Here is a 22,371-nt window from a genome sequence, read left to right as displayed (position 1 = left end):
AGCTAGTCTGGTTCAAAGGCCACATCCCTCGGCACAGCTTTCTTGTCTGGAGAACCCTTAACCTTTGCCTCCCAACCCAAGCCTTCCTCCTCACCGAAGAATCCCAGTTTCCCCCTCTTGTATCTTTTATTGGAATAGTTCCGAAGACATTGACCACCTCTTCTTTGATTGCCCTTTTACCTCTACCATCTGGAAAAAAACACTTTCGTTTATATGGTCTTGCAGTAGGAGACCCCTCCCTTTTGCTAGAGAGTGGCTTTGGAGGGACATGACTTACTCTGGATACACTAATGTCGATACTATTGGCAAACTTGTGTTTGGTGCGGTTCTTTATCACATTTGGATGGAGAGGAACCTTCGGAGATGGACCTCCAACTCTCGTTCCTTTGACTTGATTTGGAAAGCCATCTTTTTTGATGTCTCCTCTAAGCTCAATGTTCGGCCTTTTAAGGCCTTTTTGGATTCCCCAAGGAACATGCATATTGTTGTGTCCTGGGGTTTCGACAGTGCTCTCTTGAGAACACGTTAGTTGGGTCTGTTTCTTTCCCCCCCTCCCTTTGTATATTCCCTCCCCTTTCTTTCTCCCTCGCCCCCTTGGGCTTTGGTAATACATTATTTATTCACCAAAAAAAAAAAAAAGAATCCAGCCAGAATAATGGGATTGTGTGAGTTAGTGTATGGAACCTTAAAAAGTGGTAAGTCCCATTTGTTTTTATTGCAACATCAATACGAGAAAATGTGTAATTTCTTCCATTTTACTTCCTTACAGTCTCTTACACTTTCACTTTCACACACACTTGCATTCTCCCTGCAACCGAATATTGCCTTAGTCGCAATGAACCCAAAATGGAAATAAATAGGAAAAGATCTATACTGCCCAAAAAAAAAAAAAAACACTACAGAAATCAACATTCTCAACAATTTCCGTATACACATGCATGCATGTATGAATATATGGTATAAAAATCAATATTCTCAACAATTTCCATATATATATATATATATATATATATATATATATATATATATATATATATATATCATACTATATTATAAATGTAGAAACTCAAAAGTCATGGCAAATCTTTTCATACCAAAAATACCCTTCAACAATATCAATAAGCCCAAAAAAAATACCCATCATTAATTATTAATTATTAATTGTTATAATTTTCAGCTAAATTAAATTCTTCCTCCATTAATAAACCCCCCTCAATGTTACATTAATTATTCTTTTATAAAAATTAATGGACCAATTGTTTCCCTACTCAGTTTTCTCACGTTTTTTTAGATAAATTCAATAAGAGATAATTATTATTAATTAGAAATTAGAAATTAGAAATTAGAAATTATAAAGAGAGAGTAAAATAATCCCATTTTTCGTTGAACAATGTATAAAACCCCACTTTCCAATGTATAAAATAATCCCATCTTATCTTACCAAAAAAAAAATTACAATATTATCCATTATTCCTTGAACAATCGATAAACCCCCCTCAATTAATTTTGAAAATGCCCTTCATTAATTGTTATAATTTTCAGCTAAATTAAATTCTTCCTCCATTAATAAACCCCCCTCAATGTTACATTAATTATTCTTTTATAAAGATTAAGGGACCAATCGTTTCCCTAATCATTTTTCTCACGTTTTTTTAGATAAATTCAATAAGAGATAACTATTATTAATTAGAAATTAGAAATTAGAAAGAGAGTAAAATAATCCCATTTTTTGTTGAACAATCTATAAAACCCCACTTTCCAATGTATAAAATAATTTCATCTTAACTTACAGAAAAAAAAAAGTTACAATATTATCGATTATTCCTTAAACAATAAATTGTTATAATTTTCAGGTAAATTCAATTCTTCCTCCATTAATAACATCTTATCTTAAAATAAAAAATAAAAAAAAATATTACAATATTATCCAGGATAAACCCCCCTCAATGTTGCATTAATTATTCTTTTAAAGAAATAAATGAAAAAATGAATTACTGTAATGTTTGTTTATATAAACAATTTTATTATTTAAATAAAATATCTAAAATGTTGGGTGTTCATTTCGGTGATTCATACATGAAAAAAAGTAAACACGTGCATTTGCGCGTGTAACTTTACTAGTATATATATATTTATGTGTGTGTGTTTCTTTTCGGAAAAAAAAAACTTTAGTAGAGATTTTGGTCATCCCTGTTAGATGTAAATCTGGGAAAGGGAACTTTTTTAGAGGGTTCTGATGTGGGCTCTTGGCAAGTGTATAGCATCCTGAGTTTACTGGCTACTATAACAACAACTCAGCCTTATCCCAACTAAATGGGGTCGCCTACATGGATCCTTGCCCTCCAATTTGCCCTATTCGAGGTCATACTTGATGCAAGGCCTAAGCTATGCAGGTCTTTCCTCAACAATTCTCCTAGGGTCATTTTAGGTTTGCCCCTAGCTCTTTTAGTTTCTTCCATTTGAATCAAATCACTCCTTCGTAATGGAGCATCCAAAGGCCTCCTTTGAACATGGCCATACCACCTCAAACGACTTTCACGTATCTTATCATGTATCAAAGCTACTCCCAAATCAACTCTAATATGATCATTCGTTACGTTATCTGTGAAACCCACCTCTAATTTGAAAATTTTCGAACTTGTGTGATTACAGGTTCTGGGTCTGTGTTTATGCTTGCCTCTATGTTGTGGGCTGCATCAGTGGTGGATTCAGAGCAATCCATTTACACATCTATGGAGGATTCTGAGGAGCCAGGACAACTAGCTATCCTTGAGTTTGAAAATCCTGCCGGGTCCCAGCATATCAGTTTCTAATGCTAGACTTGCTAAATCGAGCCTATGCGGAACCTCACCATATCCTAGGCCAGTGTATAGGTAAGAATCCCATTCTATGTATATATATATATATTATTCTTGTTTAATTACTGTACTAGGGGCAGAATAGTAATTTTTACCTAGTGGGACCCACACCCCTTTGTAGATCTTGACTGTTTAGGTGCCAACGCACCCGGGCCCACCTTCATGGCCTATAAAGACTTAAGTTATACCTTAAAAACTTGAATTAACTAATTAATTAATTTTAGAATCAGATTTGAAAATCACATCCCTATAACTAATTCTAATTTAGCCATGGCAAACATGCCTTAGTAGAAGTCTTATTATAAATTTAAGACTTGGTCTTAATTCATTTAATTTCATATCAAAAGCTAAAAATGATTCAGCTTAGGAGAAGGAAAGGGAAAAGAGAAGGAAGAAGAGAAGAAAAGCTAGGGTTTGCACTTTGGGGCTTGGGGATTCACTTGAAGCTTGGAATTGAAACTGCCACCATCATCTCCACTCTCAATTCAGGTAGGGCACCTAACCCTCAAATCTGTTTTCCCAAACTTCCTCTCCTCTCCTAAAATTCTGGTTAAACTCTTGATCCATACCAGGCCTAGTATAATAAACCCTAAATTGGGTTGTTAAAGACCCTAAACTCAAACCTAATTTAACCAATCTATTGTTCTAGGGCATCATCCAACCATAAACCCTAACTTCTCAACTTCTTCTCTATTTATCTTGCTGAATTCTTCTTGGGATTAGGTCCCAATTCAGCCTAGACCTAAGATATTAGATAGCTTTTGATAAAATCCCAATTTGGACTTAAGTATAGCTTGGTAGATCACTAAAACCAGGCTGTAGTACCAATTTCTTATTTTCTTCTTTTGTTTTAACCATATTCTCAGAAGTTGCAGAATTTGTATTTATTTAATTTTTAATTAGAAAACCTAATTAGATCTTACATGCAAATGGGTCAAAATCTCCCCTTTGCTGTATTCTATCAAAGCCCTAAACTAATTTTGGGAAGGTAGCCCCATACATGAATGATCCATGGGTTTTGGATCTCAGAATAGCCACTAGTAGACCAACCGGATTCAGACACCTGAGTCCTACAGTCAACCGTATTCAGCCAATTCTGAATCCGGTTCTACCCACAGCTTTGGTTTTAGTTCTTGTATACTTTGGGCCTTTGCCCAGGGTTATATTAGACCTAACAAATGTTGTATATTGACTATATAGGCAGTAGTAACACCAAAAAGTATAAATATTTGTGTGTATTAGTGCTTCAATTGATTAGGATCATCCTCCAATACAGGTAAGGGAATTTTGACTTTTCTTTGGAGTGTTTTCTTCTTAATTTACTATTTATGTTGGCTGCCATTGTCATGCATCATTATAGTAGTATAATCATGTAGTTTTGTAGCTTTTGTTTTGCATTAGATGAATGCATGTTATTAGGTGTCATTTCATATTGCATTTGCATACTTTTACTATGATCTATTGAGAAATGATGTTGGACTTCTAAATTACTATCTATTGCTGCCTCATATGACATCATGTTTAGAAATGCATATGGTTAGGCTATCATAAACCCAAATGCTACGACCCTTGCCAACAGGGGTAAGGTGTTGGATAACCCGTGGCAGGTCTGAAGGGTTAATATCGAAATGTCATTCATTGTCCCAGGTCTGATGAGTACATACCGGAATGGGAATAACAGTAGGGTTATCACTGAGGGTTCGTCGGGGTCTGATGTGTATATTCCGGAACTGGCGGGTCCCCACCGTAGTAGAATGGTATTTTTGGGAAGACCGATGAGTTCATTCCGTGACTGAGATTATCATACCTACTACAGTAACATTTATACCTTATGAGACCTAGACATTGATGTTAGTAGCATTCTTAGATATAGGTCATGCCTCATGGACTATATGCTTGTGTTTACATGTTTCCCTTGCTGGGCTCAGTGGAGCTCACCCCTGTGGTACCTCTTCTTTTTCAGATAGTGCTGTTGGTTTTAGAAACCAGATGATGTTGTTATTACTGCTTTTGACTTCCACACCAAGGAGGACCGTACGGTGCAGAAGTTTGAAGTTCATGAAGCTTTCTACGGATGCGATGCATGCACGTTTACTTGATCAGGCCTGATGGAGCAGGCTAATCTTTTTGTGCTTATAAACTTCTTTTGTGAAATATAATATGTAGATACTGTTTTACTTTTGTACTTGTGGTGCGTTTTGGGAACTATACATTATATCACAGGTTTCACTTAATATAAATACTCAGTTATCACCTGATCTCTTTATTATTATTGTTAATATTACTATTTATTCTCTTCCGTTGCAATGATTTACTGTGTTTATGAACTGTGACTAGGAGTACTGCACTAATTGATCCTGGGGGATTGATTGAATGCCAATTGGCATTCGGTCACACCTTGCCCTTATTAACCGGGCCGGGGTGTGACAATTAAGTGGTATCAGAGCAAACGGTGTTCTACTCCTGTTTACAGCCTAAATCATAACACAACAGCATCTTAGACTCATTAACCCAAAGGTGAGTCTGCCTAATGTTGAATTAAAAACTACAAACTAAAAGAAACTTGATTGTAAAACACAAATGACAAGAAAATAAAAACTTCATATATATAATCAAGTAGTTTGATACAAAATTTCAGTAAGGTATGCTGATTAGGTTACATCAAGTTAGCTACGTACAGGATAGGGGACATAGTCCTTGCAAAGAAAGAAGTAAAAAGCTAAACTAGACTAAAAGATGAAAGTCATCAGATCATGGCTGTGGTGCTGGTGGTGGTGGTGCCTGCCCCGAGAAGTGTGATCTCCACTCTGACAACTGAGCCTCCGCTGCACCTACTCGTCTACTCAACTGAGATAAACTCTGGTTTACAGCCCTCTCCAAACTGTCGAGTCTGCTGAAAAGCTGCCCCCATGTAATACCATCACTACTAAAGTGTGGGGCAGCAGTAGAAGAAGAAGCTCCTGGATCTCCGAATGGTGCTGGAGCCTGAGTCTTAGTAGGAGGGTCAGTAGGCATGTCTGTGGGTGCATCCTCCTCCTCCTCATAAATGGGTAACTCCTCTACAGTTGCAGGCTATCCCAACTCTGTGCAATCAGGATGGCCTAACTCAGGAGAGAAGGGTGGCATCGGAATGTGCATCTTGACCAAGGTCACCCTGTTGACGTTCAAAACCTTCTTGGTAGAAGCTTCTTCATCAATAGGTGCAACACTGAATCTCCGGAAGACCCTAATGAGCAGTCTTGCATAAAGCAAATTCCCAGCTCTTGGGTGGTCATGAAGGTAGGCCATAGTACGCATAATGAGGTACGGTAGACAAATCTCGTACCCACAATACAAGCTGTAAGTAGTAATAATCTGCATCGATGAAAGCTCAGCACAGTGGCCTGACTTTGGTGCAATGCTATAACCACAAATTCGGGAGAGCACCCGAGCAAATGGAATGAAATCAAGCTTCGACATTACTCTATCATATGAAGTACCATCATTGAGTACGGAGAAGAGCCATCGTATCTCGACACGGGAAAGGAACTCAGTAGTCTCTTTCCCTGGAGGGCAATACCTCCATTCCCCTCTGTTTGAGATCTCCAATATTTGGGCCAGCTGCCCGGTGCTGAAGGATATCTCTCTGCCTTTCACATAACTAGTAATAAAGAAATCGTCTCCCTCGTGTCTATAGGCTAGATTGCTGTAGAACAGCCGGATGAGGCGGGGATAACAGTGGCATTCTGGTTGAATCATTGGTAGCCACCCTATCCTTTCGAACCTCTCTCGAACCTTAAAAGCTCTTAAGTCATCGAGAACCACTCCACGTTCAATTTCCACATTCTTTTCCATGAAATGCTCCCCAAATCTAATCTCTTCCTGTACATTACAGAAGAACAGGGGCTCAAATTCAGCATCAAGGTTAACAGCCCCTCTTCCTCTTCCACCCCTTCCACGACCGCGGGCTGCAGCCATTGCCAAGCAAATGCTGCATATGTATAAGAGAGGTTATCATAAGTACATAAAGGTACACAATAGGACAGCAACTATGTAGATGCACATATGTGTGTTAACATATAGGACAGCAGCCCTATATGTAACTAATTTTGTTGAGAGGCTTTTGTCCTCTTTTGTTTGACTGTTTTTTGTTGGCTAGGCGCTTTGCTTTAGTGTACTAATTTTGTTGAGGCTTTTGTCCTCTTTTGTTTGTCCTTGCCTTTTTTGGTGGGGCCTTGTCTTTGGCTCGTGCTTGTTTGTTCCCTCCCCCCCCCCCTTCTTTCCTTTGGTAATGAAATTTTTTATTCATAAAAAAAAACTCTTTAGGGACTTTGTCATAATCTGTTTTTTGTTCGATAAAGACCATATGGAGATCCTTCTTGCAATTTCTAAATCTTTCCATGAGTCTCCTAAGTAAGTAAATAGCTTTTGTCGTGGATCTTCCTGGCATAAAACCAAATTGGTTCTCCATAATAGTAGTTTCTTTTCTCAGATGGGTTTCAATAACCCTCTCCCATAGGGCCACAATTTCATAGTATGATTCATTAGTTTATGCCTCTATAATTATTGCAGCTCTGACTATCACCTTTATTTTTGTAAATCGGAACCACTATGCTTCTCCTCCATTCATCTATTACTTTTCTTGTGCTCAAATCTTATTAAATAACTTGGTTAGCCAAGATAAATCACAAATTCCTAAGCTCTTCGACACTTCTATTGGGACTTCATATGGGTTTAGTGCCTTGCCTACTTTCATCCTCCTTAAAGGTTCTTTTACTTCAGATACCCTAACCTTTCGTACATATCTACGACATGTGGTGTCTTGATGGGTAATGCAGTCTTCCGGGACACTATTACTCGAATTGTCTTCATTTAGTAGGCTACTGGGCTGTAGAAATAATCTTTTTGTTTCTGCTTAATGTCCTTATCCCTTATTAGTACTTTACCATCTTCACTTTAATACATCTAACATGGTCCATGTCTGTACTATTCCTTTCCTTATTTTAGCTATCTTATAGATAGTTTTTTCCCCTTTGTGCTCAGATTGTTATAAAGATCTTCGTATTTCTTTGTCCTTGCTTTTCCCACAATCTTCTTAGCTTCAGTTTTGGCAATTTATACCTTTTTTGATCCTCTACATCCTTAGTCTTTTGCAATTTCTTAAAACTAGCTTTCCTAGTCTTAGTTTTTGCTGGCCACTCTTTTTTGAATATTACTAATTCAAATCTATTATACTTTCTAACCCCCCTCCCAAAAAAAAAGAAGGAAAATTGTAGTAGGGATTTTTAGTGGGTTTAATACTTTAAAATGAAGAATATATGCTGCGCTTATGTGATTTTTTTTTGGAGATAAGTAAAACCTTTTTGTATTAATGATGGACAAAAAATGGGCAACCCAGACAAGGATGCTATGCAATCAACACAGTCCTCAAAATACTAGACCAAATTGATGGCTACTAAGTCATTCACCTCCCCCACCTCGACAAAACCCAAAATAAAATTCCAATTATGCCAACATCATATGTTTTCTGTCCCATAAATTCCAGGACTACTGACAACCAAAATGAAACCATCCTCTTTGATTTTATTTTTTTGGCCACTTTACGCATCCATTCCATTGCTTAAAAAATCCTTGTTATGTATGTGCTATAAATAAAGGTTATTTTTCCCAAAACATTTGTAGTATACATCTTAGAATGCTTCATTCTATGAAAACAGTTTGCTGTAAATATTATTTTGTATTTTGTATAGCTAGTTTTACATACTGTATGCTTCAAGTTCAAGCCAAATTTGGTGTTGACAAGTTCAATTTTTTCCAGGTGAAGAAGTATGCGTTCCTCTCCCTCATAGCATCACATCTATCTGGCCTCTTCCTTTTGGTTTACTCCTTCAACAGTCAACTGATGGGAACTGTCCGAGCCATGTAACTTTTCCATCTTCAAGTCCAACGTCAAATGCCCGTGATTTATTACGGCCAAAAAGAGAAATTGGGTACAGTCCACAGAATTCCATCAATGCACTCAATTCGTTTGATAATATTGTCAAGGGGGATGTAACTACATTGTCATCTCATCTGATTTTGAAAGATCCACTGGAAGAACCCCAGGTATGCATTTGCCCTTCTCCTTTCACTTATTACCCTCCATTTTTTTTTTTTTTGATTCTTAGCTTATCTTGGTTTTCTGATGGTCTCTTTTCTGTACCCTATTTTTATTTGATTGTCTATTTTCCAGAGTGTCTATGTTCACATAATACATCTGGTTGGGTATATTTTCTGAAGTTTCTGTGTTCTATAATTCATGTAGTTAGTTGTCTCTGGGCACAGTTTCAGTGGATTTTATAGTCTTTTATAACATAAGATTCTGAAGATCCTGAATTTTTGCTTCTTTTAGTGTGTTATGTGCGAATTGTGATTTCTAAAACTGCCTGCTATCTTTGCTGAATGTTAGTTAATGTCATGGTTATATGCATTACAACCTGTTTACTGAAAATGGTTGATGTATTACTTTGTCAGGCAACATTTGTGGAAGAAAGGGGTAAACTGACCACCATGAAAGATTTTGATGAAATAACAATTTGGACTAGTGAAACCATCCCGCTAATGGCATCGTATAATAAAGGTTTTTTCATATCATTTCAATTTTTCGAGCAACTCAGTTGTTTACCATACAAGCATTAATATGTACATACAAATATGTATACATGAAGGAAAATCTTGTTGGAACGAAAGTTGGTGAAAAAGAAGTTGTGACTTTACTTTTTTGCCCTTTCGTATAATACATTTATTCTTTCAATGAGGGTAAAGCCGTGTCATTTCACATGTGTATTAAAAAAACGTGCAAGACAATGGCAGCTCTTGAGAATGATATAATGGTAAGTCACTTTCAAATTATTTTGAAAACCCTTTCTTACCTGACTTAATGAACTTTTGGGAATAAGACAAAGAAGGTTACAACTTCTCACTTCACTACTTTGATTACAACAAGATGTACCCTTACATAAATGTCTATAATTTTGACATCTTTTGTAAATTTGGCTGGTCAGGAAAAATGCAGCATTCTGTATGGCTGGTTGAAGTTTCTAATTCAAATCTTGAAGCCACAGGCACAAGTTTGTCCGATGTGGTTCCTTGTGGGGTGCTACCAAAACAGTTCTCTTTCAGGAGGATATGGCAGGGGAAAGGTGCTCAATCCGCTGCTAGTAAGGTGCTGATTTGCTTTGTCATTTTATTTAGAAATTTAAGTGGGGTGTGTGTGTGTGTTTGTACATAGACAATGGCAAACTTTGTTAAAATAGTAGGATGCATTAATAAACAGGAGTGATATATAGCTCTAATGGGCCCAAGCCTAGGGGAGAGGAAAGAACTCCCATTATGAATGGCCGGGGGGAGGGCACAAGAACAAGCACCTCATGGGGATTGAAAAGGAGTATAGGAACTGTCCAAGATGCTGGCCCTCACAGCCTCATCAAGGGCATTGACTTATACTACTCGACCAAACAAAGTCACCATGACTAACACAACAAGACATTTGCCCCCAACACCATGCTTCCTCCTCCATCTGAAAAGAGCACCAAGCCCTACAGAAGGGATATGAAAAGAAGAAGAAGAAAAGAAACAGAGAATAGAGCATTAAGAGCATTTGGGAGTCTGCCCCCCTTGCCCTCCCTTATAGGCATTCAAGATGAGACCCTAAAACCCCTACCAGCTTCCACTTTTGGTCCTAAAGCCTAAAAATGTAGGGCCTTCCTCCAAAGATAGGGAATTATTTGAATTCATCATTTTGAGAGGATTTTTGTTCACATGAATGATCCAATCATCCTCTCTCAGTCTGTCTGATCTCTTTCTTCAAGGCTTTTGAAAATCCACCTAAAATTGGACAAATCTAATTTCTTTCTTATCATGACTGCATATGCTACCTTCTCCGCTATACTTAGATGCTTTCTTGCCACATCCATCATAGAATCCATAACAACTTCTATATCATCCAGTTAATTACTGTAAGTAGCAATGTTTCAAGGGTTAGTGTCATACTGTCATGTACAATCACCTTCGTCAATGCCTCTTGCAACCCTTTGAAGACGAGACCATTGTGAGTCCCCACTTGAGGAGATGTAATGGGGGAAGTATCTCAAGTTTCAAATAATGTCGCTTCTTCAAAATTCTCATGTGTAACTGAACCGAGATCATGCACGAGACTCTGAGAGATCGCAAATTATCCAAACACTCATGGTCTGGGTCTCAGTCTGTTTCTAAGGCTTTCCTATTGTTTTTCCATTTGACCACTGATAAAGATGCATTGGTGTCCCTTTATTTGAAATTTAATGGGCAAAATATAGTTTTGATTCCGGGGCTGAGGTGAAGTGTAAATGATTGGAGTGCCTGTTATGTTTGTTTTGAGTGTGGAAGCTGTCTCTCATCTGATACTTAAGCCCTAATGCTTGAGAAGTTTGGCATTTCGCCACTGGTTGTTAACCTGGTTGTGTTGGATGTATTTTTAAGTTAACTTGTCTGAAGTGCTAGGTTGAATACTTGCTTAATACATTTCGTTGATGATTATGGCTGGTGCTGAATACTTTAACATTGGTTCAGTGTATAAAGAATTCTGCTCTGACTATTGTCAAACATAATGCCTTACTCCCAGCCTTTCCATATATTTGGTGGGAAGCTGATTGTACAGTTTCAGTGGGCGTTCTTTTTATAAATTTTGATCTGTTACAAGGAAAAAGATAAAAGGGGACTTAACCATCTCCTGATCAGATTGGAGCTTGGTTTTAAGTTCAACCTCCCTTTTGAAGGTTTGTGGTTGGAAAATGGAAGGAGGCCTGGACTTCCCTATCCTTCCTTTGAAATGGATGCTTTTCTGGGCCCCGAGATGAGATAGCAAGGGAATAAATAGCCTAGAGCGCTAAACTCCTGGATATCTCTATTTCATTCAGATGAAATAGGGTTCTTTGATAATAAGAATTTAAACAATGTTTTTGGGATTCCATTACATGCGTCATAGTTGTCAAGGCGTCGCCTAGGCGGGCACCTAGGTGCCTTGTTGGTGTTGACTACATGCTGTGACAACTATGACATGTGTAGTCTGATACTCTAATGCACTCTTTGCCGTGACTGGCAACTCATGCAGGTTGTTTATCAAACTGATGAGAAGGCCTCTAGCTGGAATCCCGTGACTGGAAGGAGTGTCATAACACCTGGGGTGTTCTTAATGCCTTGAAAATGAAGTTGGACTGCATTCGCAACTGTTGCATTAAAGGTTATAACATTGTATATTTTGGTGAAGGATTTGAGAGCTATTGCCCCCATCCTCAAGTCGGATTTGCCCTTTGTTGTTCCTGTACAGTTATACACCCAGGAAACTTTAGTTAATGGTTGACAATTGTGACTTACTCCATGGTTTTGGAGAAGGTTGTATACTTGTTTGGTTGGAGATTTGGAGGTGGAACCTCTATATGTTTCTTGCTGTGGCTGGTCTTTTTTTTTTTCTTTTAAATCCCGCTCTGACTACTGAATATAGACACATGGCTGTCTTTGTCAACCATGATGTTTAGGATTGGATCCCTTTTCGTAATCAAATTGAACATTCACTGAACTGCCTTGTGGATACATGGTCTATTTGGAATGGAATTATGGCTCAAACAGGGGTCTTATAAGGTTTTCCTATCTTGCCCGGGCTTCCATGTTGTTGAAGATTATTGTGCCTTCTTGGTTTGGCCAATGATTGAGCTTTGTTCTGGCATGGGTCACCTCAAATGAGCTGGCCATTGTTGATGTCGTAGCGAATGTATTACACATGGACTGAGTGGATGGCAAACCTATGCCCTCGTGTCCTGAAAGACAAATGGACCTTTTGCAGAAGCCATCTCTTTTGTACCTTTAATGCTCACAGATCAAGCTATTCATAGTTCGTTTCTCGCTTTGGGAAACCATCAAGCAGAGATGTGAAGGAATCCAGTGATTAGCATCATTGCTGTAGACAAATTTCCTGGTGAGTAGTACCCATATGGAGATGATTCTAGTGGTTGGCACCATGAAATATATTGGGACATCTCCACTTTCGCTTACCTCTCCTGCATTTGAGGGCATCCTTATTACATCTATCCCATTACTGACTGTGGCAAGGCAAGTTGAAGTTAATCCCCCTTTGTGCTGTGAGCCTTCTGAGGTTCTTCTCACTGGGTGAATGAAGGAAATAGTGAAAGAACTGTATACACGTAACCATAGATGTCATGAATTGTCCACATTGTCTTTGTGTTTTATAAAAAATAGTACTCAGAGATCCCTTCCTGAATGTTGTGGGTCAAGTAGGTTTGGAGGAGATTTACTTGGCCTTGTGCTAGTGTTCCTATTGAATTTTAATCCAAATACCCACAAATGTGTTTGTAAGGGTTAAGAATCATGGTTTGAATGAGAGCTTGTGGCAGGGAATCTAATAATTATGAAATAGGCAGCGTCAGAAATTTGTTTTCCTTTTTCCAGGTGGGTAGGAATATATCTTTAGTTTTCTTGAAAGAGTGGAAATACAAGATAGTATTGAGATCTCTACTCAGGGATCCAAGATCTTGCTAGGCCTAGGAGGCAGAAAGGAGACTGCTTGGGGAATTTAAGGAAAATCCTAACTATGCTTTCCTGTCATTCAATTTCTTATTTATTTATTTTGCTGTTCTGTGTCCCTCTTGTCTTGCTGTAAGCATTGTTTTTGTTCTGTGGGATTGCTTATCTTCATATTCCGGAGGTTGGTTGACAATGCTTCTGTAGTTGCATGACTATGTTGAGAGGGAAGCTTTGGTTGGCAGAGAGAGTCCTCCTTTCAATGAGAGAATTCTGTCAATCCTCCTTTCATTGGTTTTAGGCGGGTGTGGTTGGGGATTTCAATTCAATGTTAAAACAATGTTTATGAGCTTACATGTAGTATTTCAGTGTCATTTTTCTGTTGCCTTTATTCTCATTCAGCTATCCTTGCCAGGTTTTTCTGGCCACTGATGATGATGGTGTGCCTGTAATTTGTTTTCTTCTCCAAGAACAAAAAGGACTGCTATCAGTAAGGCTTCAAACTGTAGAGATGAGTAATGAGATCCTGTTCGATATTAAACCTGACATGAGCTGGAGTATTCCTGCAATTTCTGCTGCTCCTGTGATCGTGACCCATCCAAGGTAGTGTTTCACATTTATATTTGTTTTTCCCCTCCAGTCGTTTGTCTGTCTTCTAAGCTTCTCAGCAATCCACCTTCATTGCAGAGTGAAAGTTGGATTGTTACCATTTGCAGACATCATTGTGTTGGCTTCAGAAAACAACCTTGTTCTTTATGTAAGTTCTTATGACTTCAAATGAGTATATTAGGAATTTTCTTTCACAGAATTTAAATTTATGTCATTTGATTTAGTTCAAGCCCTTACTTGCCTGGATAGAATTCTTTCTCCTTTGGCTGGTCGAGAAGGGAAGAGGGGGGGGGGGGGGGAACTGTAGTCCTTGTTTGAGAATAGCTTTTGAACAGGCAATATTATGAAACAAAGGGCTAAAATTACTAACGAATGTTGGGACCTGAGAAGTGTTTGGTCCTCTTATTGCACTTCTTTGTGGAAGGTTTCAATGAAAATTCAAGAAATCTACTTGACCATATCAATTTGTGGTGGGAAATAAGAAGAGGGTGTGTGACGTAAATGAATTCTGAACCAGAAAATCCAGCAAGAGGTTAGTACAGTCAGGGATCACAGAAGAAAAGAAATACAGGCCGGAAATAGGAGAAAGTTAGTAATTCACAGCAGATTGGTCAGAATAGGTTACAATTCATGAGTCAGGTGTCGTGGCCTATTCTAATAGAAGAATAGACCTGCAGAATTTAAAGAAATTCGGACCACAAAATATGTAATTATGGAGAAGTCCTAGTGGTACTAGGAAAACTAATAGAAGAACTAGAACAACAACATCAATCAAAATTTTCAAGTAGAAGCAACATAACTTCAGACAATAGGGTATAAGAAGCTCATTAAAGTTATGTAGATCCCATGTCTGGCCTACACTACCAAAGAAAGAAGAAGAAGAATCAAATTCGAGGGCCAGGTCCAGCAGCAACAGCCCCATCGAACCAGGTTCTATTGGGCCAGAATTGGACTAGGTCAAGCCAGCCATCGAACCAGTCCAACAGAGCTTCTAGAAGCCCCAAAATCTGCTGCACTGATTTTAGTACAGCTGGCCGTTGACCAGTCAAACTTCAGCTGCTGCTTAGTTAGTTGCTAATTTTGTTTTCCTTCCTTTTTAGTATCCTTTCTTGTTTAGAAGGCTGGATTCTATAAAGCCTTAGTAGTTTCTATTTCCTACTTTCTATTTTTGTAAGCTTGCCTAAGCTATAAAATTTGCACCCATTGTAAGGAAGGATGAACAATTGATGAATGAAACTTACAAGCAATGCTTGCCCACTGTTCTGAGAGAAAATCCCTTTTTTCAACAGCTGGGATAGCTGTGGGTGAGAGACCCAGGGCTGAGAAAGTCCAACCCTTACCCACCTCTATCTGGAGCTCTCTTTCTTTGTTGTGCTGTTTTTTCTGCTGCTGTTAATTGCATAGTTATCAAGGCGGGAGGCAACCATGGCGTTTTAGAGGGTCAAAATTCAAGGCGACAAGGCGTCCAAGGCGACGCCTTGATAACTATGGTTAATTGAAGGTTGTTTCCCCATCAAGGTAACTGCTGCCAGACCCCTGCTATTGTGCAAGAAGACCTCCATCTGTCCTGCTGAAGTTCAAACTTCATGCTCCAGTTTTCAGTCCACTCGAGCCCTGCTGCAACCTGGGGTTTCTGTGCAGAAATCGATCCTCTATTGGTGTCTCTCCTAAGTTCTGTTCTCTACAGGATTTTAGGGTGACATAGAGGATGATGTTTCATAGAGAATTAAAGTGGGATGGATGAAGTGGAGAGGTGCGTCCGGTGTGCTGTCGGTATTCCTTTAAGGCTTAAAGGAAATTTCTATAGGATTGTTGTTTGGCCTGCCATGATGTATGGGGCAGAATGTTGGGCAGTTAAGAAGTGTGTGATAAATTTTGTGTAGCAGAGTTGAGGATGTTAAGATGGATGTGTGGAAAAACAAGGAAGGATAAAGTACGGAATGAACATATAAGATCGAACTTGGGAGTTGCCCCGATCAATGACAAGCTCCGAGAGAGTCGTTTAAGGTGGTATGGTCATATTCAATGAAGGCCTAGGGACATCCCCGGTAAGGAGGAGTGATATGATTCCGATTGAAGGAGCTAAAAGAGCTAGGGGCAGACCTAAAATGACCATAGGAGACGTGGTGAGGAAGGATATGCATTATGCATAGTCTAGGGCTTGTACCAAGTATGACCCCGGACAAAGCCTATTGGAGGGCAAGGATCCATGTCGTAGACCCCATTTAGCTGAGATTCTCCTGACGTGTTGGGCTGTACCTCTTTCCTCTTTCTATCTTTCATCTTTTTATTTATTTTCCATCTTTTATTTGTTTTTGTTTTTGTTAGAAGCCCTGTAGAACTGAATGCTTGAGTGATCAATATGGATCACCAAGCCCCTTTAATTATATTAAAAGAGTTACAATAATCCTACTAGAAATAGGAAAGCTACCCTTGCCAATTCAGACTAGGAATACCTATATAAGAATCAGCTAAGGGAGAATAAACATAAAAAAAGACAAGTATACCACTATTGGGTAGAACTACTTATTCTAACACTCCCCCTCAAGTTGGGGCATAAATATCAAACATGCCCAACTTGACAAGAATAGGATGAAAAACTTTTCCACTTAATCCTTTAGTGAACATATCAGCTAGTTGGTCAGCAGACTGCACAAAAGGAACATAGATCATGGCTTAGGTTAATAACAATTTTGATCTTGGATATCTTGCCCCAAAAGGTTTATGACTAGAGGAATTGGCCATTGCTTTTCATCATGTAACCTTGTGGATTAAGCATGAGTTTGGGGTTCATACTTCATATGACTTGGCTTGGAAATGTGAATTGTTTACTCAGTTGTCAAACAGTCACTTTGGAGAGAGATGAAATAATGAATGCAACCTATTATTGTATGCAGTGGTCTGGGGTTTTTGAAAGGAGAGAAACAGGAGGGTGTGATGCAGATTTATCAACAAACTGGGTTTCTTTGCTTAGGAGTTAGGAATAAGTCTAGGGTTGGGTTATATACATGTTGGGCCTTTCGTCCCATGGGTTTTCAGTATAATAGGTCACTTTTATCTAAAGTATGGATAATTAGGTTGCATACGGGATTAGTTGTTTTAGTTCCATACTTAGTTTTATTTTGGTGTTTTTGTACTTAAATTGAACTGGTTCAACCAATGGTTCAATTTAAATGGTTTTAATAGTTTTCTTTTAAGTGTTTAGTGGGGCTAGATTAGGACTCTGTTTGAGTCTATTTTAGTTTCCTAGTCTGTTTATGTTACCTAATAGGTTAAGGATTGGGTTAGGCCTTTCCTTTTTAGTGTAAGAGTCTATTTTTGAGTCTTTTATATAAGGTTGTAAGGGGGCCAAGTATTGAACACGAATTTTGACATTAATGAAATTTTTTTTGATTCTCTTCTTCTCCAATGAAGATTTTTGTCTTGTGTTTGATCAAGGCTGGTGGGATTGGTGTTTGATCCTATCAACACCTTGTGGTGTGAAGGCCGGGTAGTTCTTTGAAGATCTCATTCAAGTGTTAGTTCAACTTTTGATTTTTGTTGAAGTTTTACAATCAAGCAAGCTGCTGCCAAGGAAATTCCGCAACTAAAGTAAGTTTGAATCATCACCGTCCCCAACAATCTTCTTCTAACTTTCCATACACCCAGACCCTAAGTTTCCCCCTTTTGTTTTCAATTTTTCCAAGGCCCAAATTCTGCCCAGACCAAAGCAGCCAGCCAAATCACGCCAAACTTTGCTCGAATTCTCCTCTCATACTAAGGAAAACTCGATCCAAGTGGTTTCCTCATCTGACCATCGTAAACCCTAAAAATCCAATTTTTCCTCTTTTCAAAAACCCGAAACCCTAACCTGAACCTTGCTGCTGATTCATTCCGGCACACTTCCCTCCATTAAAACTTAACGTAACCTTCACTGGAAGACTTCCCTACATCAACTTAGCATAACCCTACCATCAAACCCTGGTCCCCCTAAACCCTAACCCTTATTTCACAATTTTCACCTATTTTGACCTAGCCGAATTACCTAGTTCATAGCAGATCCTGGTTATTGGCTTTTAGTTGGATTCCTACCAATCTAGGGCTTTATCAGGGTGTTTAGAGATGCATAGCCTTTTTCCAGATCTTATGCTTATAGAGTTACAGTGCTAACTATTTAACTGAGTGGGTGTTAGATTGTAAGAATTATTGGGGTCGATAGGAATTTTTTTTCTTCCAGCTGTATTCTTTGCTGTACATATGACATCTTTAACTCCGAAGTAACTTATCTTGCAAGCTCCTCAGTCCTGTGTTTTCAGTTTTTTCCTTCTTCTATGATGGAGAGCTGTATGCAATCAGCAACCTTTTCTCTTCAAGGTAATCGGTTCCTGTGGGATTCCTATTTCTTTCTTTTGTTGACCAGAAGTAGTTAATTACATGAGTTTCAAACTTGAATTTGATTAATAATGCAGAAGGATTGAAGGTACAGTATGTGCAACTCTTAATTGAATATGGCCAATATTCTAGAGAGTGTCACCACAAGGATGTGTCTCATCTTCAGATCTTGGATGTAGAATGTGTTTCTCTTTGCATTATCGAAAACTGTCTCTTCAACAACTTGTCCGCTCTCAACTCCTGCCAAAAGTTCTTGGGAGGGGCATTACTTGCCCTTGATTGTGATTGTTCATTTGCTTACTTAATTTGAAGATGCATCTGTTTGAGAATTTTCTTGCTACAGTTTGTTCTCTGCAGATGCTTTATGGATATATATTTGTTTTTTTTTGTTTGGTGGAAACTTTTGTGGATATATTGCAGTTCCTTCTTGTGTTCTGACTTGTAAATCATGTGATGTTTTTACTCATGTGGGTGAAAAATTTCAGTCAGGAAAGCAATGCCTTTGTCGGTATTCGTTACCATCTGGTCTGGTTCGAGGCGTAGTGCTGGATAGTGGTTCAGAATCAACTGCTGTTTCAGTTGATTTAAGGATCATAGAATTAGCTGATGCTGTGGAGGGGCGAATTAATGTAATTGTCAACAGTGGGCAGGTAAGTTGTTATTCCTTGTGTGTTGTTGCTCTAATTGAGAATGCATGCATATTCTAGCATTTTTTACCACGTGTGCGGGCACACACATACAATATTTATATGATATATATATAAGGTCAACTTTTCTGTAGGTGTATACTGACCGAATGCATTAAATTGGCTCTGTGATATCAATGAATCTCTCCTAGTAATTCTTAGATTTTATATTGACAATTATTTAACCCGTTTATAATAAGGGTGTAACTTGGCTGGATGGGGTGAATGGGAGTATGGGACAACCTATGCCCAACCTTTCTGGTATATTTTTTAAAGCTGGAACAAAACAGATTGGTTAAATCAGCTTAACTAAATTACCCTATTCTGGTTTTATCAAATCTGGGCAGTTAAATTAGAAAAGGGAAACAGAGCCGTTCATGATTTTATGTTTTCATTTTCTATAGTATTGGAATAGGCCAATCCAATTTATATTCGATGTTGTCTGGGTCTACCTCAACATCAAGTCACCAACTCACCAAGTGAAGATACAGAAAGTCAGCAAGGCCAAGACATACAACTCATGCTCTGCTATAGTAGTGCACTTCTTCCTGATGATATAGAACTTTTGCTATTTTTATGTCCAAACTTTTATAACTCAAATATTTACTATGCTCTTCTTCTCTGTTAGTGCAGACAATTATGGTATCAAAACATTCCACTATAGCTCAGACAGAGCTTAGGCCATTGCTGTTACAGCATTTTTTTATGTTATGTTTATTAATGTGGCAATTTACTGATTTACAAGTTCTTTGTCATTCGTACAGATGTTTAGATGTGCTTTACGTAGAAGCCCTTCTTCTTCATTGGCAAATGATTGCATCACAGCAATGGCTGAGGGGCTCCGGTCCAACTTTTATGATCATTTCCTTGGTCTTCTATGGAGAGATGGTGAATCTGCATATTTGTCTGAGGCTGATGCTTGTGTTGATGCAGAATGGGAATCTTTTAGTAGTATTATAAAGCGCATGTGTCAGAAATACTCTAGAGTCATCCTTCAAAAACTGTCAGATCCAGGGCCTCAATCAGCATGGGAATTTCTTATTACTAGCAAATTCCACCTGGCTTATGATAAATGTACATATATTACTGCTAGTTCTCATGCAACATCACATGATTTGTGGGATTTTGATTGTTCTACTGCACGGGTGGAGGGTAAAAAAAGTTCATGGACCTCATTCCTTATTCATTTTCTGATGGAGACTTTGGACTGCTTGCATGCCCTGTATGAAAATTTGAAACTCAATAATCTACGTAAACGGTGAGCTCCAGTTCATTATATCTGGTCATTTTATTACTCATATTATTAAAATTTTACTACTGATTCTTCACGTCTTCTTAGGATTCTGAGACGATGAATATTTTTTGTTTGATGGATTTACTTTTTATAGACACCTGCTGGGATGGTTGATTCAGTAGCACGATTCTTTGCGTTTTAAATTTGATTAGTATTTGTCCAGTTGATAGTAATCCTGGATTTACCTCTTAAATTGTCCATCACATTCAGCATGGATTTTAAGCCACATGCAAATGACTTTTTAATTTTTTTTATGGGGATAGATACTTGAAAATGATTTTTTTAATCATTTATATTTTCTACAGGTCACTGTACCTTTTGCTAGTTTACTTTAAACCATAACCAACTTAGTGTCTCTTCTCCTTGCATTTCTTTTTCATGTTACTACGAGCTTAATGTTGCAATATTCTTGCTTTCAGGGACTTAGGTCTTCTGGTTGTTCTATTGTGTAATATTGCTGCTTTTCTGGGCGAGGAAAGCTATTTGGACTATTATGTTCGTGATTTTCCCCATCTTGCGGATAAAATTGGGACTTGTGAGAATGCTATTTCTCCTAGAACACCACCTTGTTTATTGAGATGGCTTGATAGCTGTTTGCGACATGGCTGTCATATGGCGAATATTCGTGACCTTCCTCTATTAATTTGTAAAGATAGAGGTTCTGTGGTGAGTTGGTCTCGGAAGATAGTATCATTTTATAGTCTGTTATTAGGTGCAGAGAGGCTAGGCAAGAAGCTCTCTTCGGGGGTTTATTGCAATGTTGCCCCAGGATCATACCGTTCTCCTGAGGAACATACTATCTTGGCAATGGTTGCAGAAAGATTTGGACTCCTACAGCTGGACTTACTACCTGCTGGTGTATCTCTTCCTCTCCGACACGTGAGTTATTTTCTTAAAACAATATAGCAATACAGGCTCATGAATATGCTCAACAGGATATTGTACGAGTGCAGGATAGTAGGGAAGTGCTTGGATTAATTAAGTATAGGCGAAAGGTTATATGTATGGCCGTGCATATAACTGTGCGATGGGGACAATGCGAGGGTCGAAATGAGTCAATGACCAACCCCCTTCCCCACTATTTGAAGAAGCTTTCGATTGTTATATGCGATTGTGCATGAACCCCTTCCCCGTATGTATATTATCACCGTCTTTAGTAGTGTGCAGGAAAACAAAAGTAGCTGTCAATAGTGTAATGATACATTTTATTATTTCAAAGAGATTAGTCCTCCATTCAATCTGCCCCACCTTGGTGATCCCCTAAGACGCAAATCAAGGATCAAATGTTTCAAAATATTCGTTATCTTTTTAATGAATATTGAGGCTGTTGAGATCCTCTCTTCTTGCATGGGGACCACATGTTCTGGTACAATTTTTTTTTGGGGGTGGGGTTGATATCTATGGATCTTCTTGGAGGCTGCATTAGATTTCAGTGGTAATATTGCTTATGCTACCAGGAGAAAAGTTGATACTGATTGTAGGAACTGAAGTAACAATAATATATAAAAAAGCAAACAATAGTATCATCATATGCGTTTCCTGTTTATTGTGTCACTAATATCATTCTTTCTGCAATTAATAGGCACTGGACAACTGTCGAGAGTCTCCTCCCACAGACTGGCCTGCAGCTGCTTATGTTCTAATTGGCCGGGAAGATTTGGCACTGTCATGTGTTGAACATTTGAGCAAATCCAAGGAAATTGAATCCCGAATGAGTTTGAGTTTGATCTCTATATCTACTCCGTACATGTTACGTTTGCACCCTGTTACAATTCCTTCTTCAATTTCTGATCCTACGGGATTGGAAGGTGTCAAGATTGAAGATGCCGATTCCCTTGATGGATCTATGGCAGATGGCATGGAGCATATCTTCAATTCCAGTACACAGTTGCGCTATGGTCGAGATCTGAGGCTGAATGAGGTTTGGTTTCTTTTCTGCACTGGGCAAATAATAGTTGTAAACCTGATGTTTCCAATCTTACCTATTATTTTATATCATTATGAAATTCTTCACTTAATT

At 38.4% G+C, this 22,371-nt stretch overlaps 1 protein-coding gene across 2 annotated transcripts in view; it reads left to right on the top strand.

The window, feature by feature from the left end:
• LOC122671564 (anaphase-promoting complex subunit 1) overlaps positions 1 to 22,371 on the top strand; it is a 141,386-nt gene that overhangs the window by 34,725 nt on the left and 84,290 nt on the right. For both annotated transcript variants that reach the window (XM_043868871.1, XM_043868864.1), the window contains exons 4-12: positions 8,656 to 8,942; positions 9,351 to 9,456; positions 9,881 to 10,041; positions 13,807 to 13,994; positions 14,079 to 14,148; positions 18,857 to 19,021; positions 19,822 to 20,315; positions 20,771 to 21,230; positions 21,934 to 22,272. In XM_043868871.1, the coding sequence (XP_043724806.1) occupies positions 8,656 to 8,942; positions 9,351 to 9,456; positions 9,881 to 10,041; positions 13,807 to 13,994; positions 14,079 to 14,148; positions 18,857 to 19,021; positions 19,822 to 20,315; positions 20,771 to 21,230; positions 21,934 to 22,272 (2,270 nt within the window). The remainder of the gene's footprint in view (positions 1 to 8,655; positions 8,943 to 9,350; positions 9,457 to 9,880; positions 10,042 to 13,806; positions 13,995 to 14,078; positions 14,149 to 18,856; positions 19,022 to 19,821; positions 20,316 to 20,770; positions 21,231 to 21,933; positions 22,273 to 22,371) is intronic.

The sequence above is a fragment of the Telopea speciosissima genome, chromosome 1, assembly GCF_018873765.1.
Source record: "Telopea speciosissima isolate NSW1024214 ecotype Mountain lineage chromosome 1, Tspe_v1, whole genome shotgun sequence".
Taxonomy (NCBI): Eukaryota; Viridiplantae; Streptophyta; class Magnoliopsida; order Proteales; family Proteaceae; genus Telopea; species Telopea speciosissima.
This window is presented reverse-complemented; position numbering and strand designations above follow the sequence as displayed.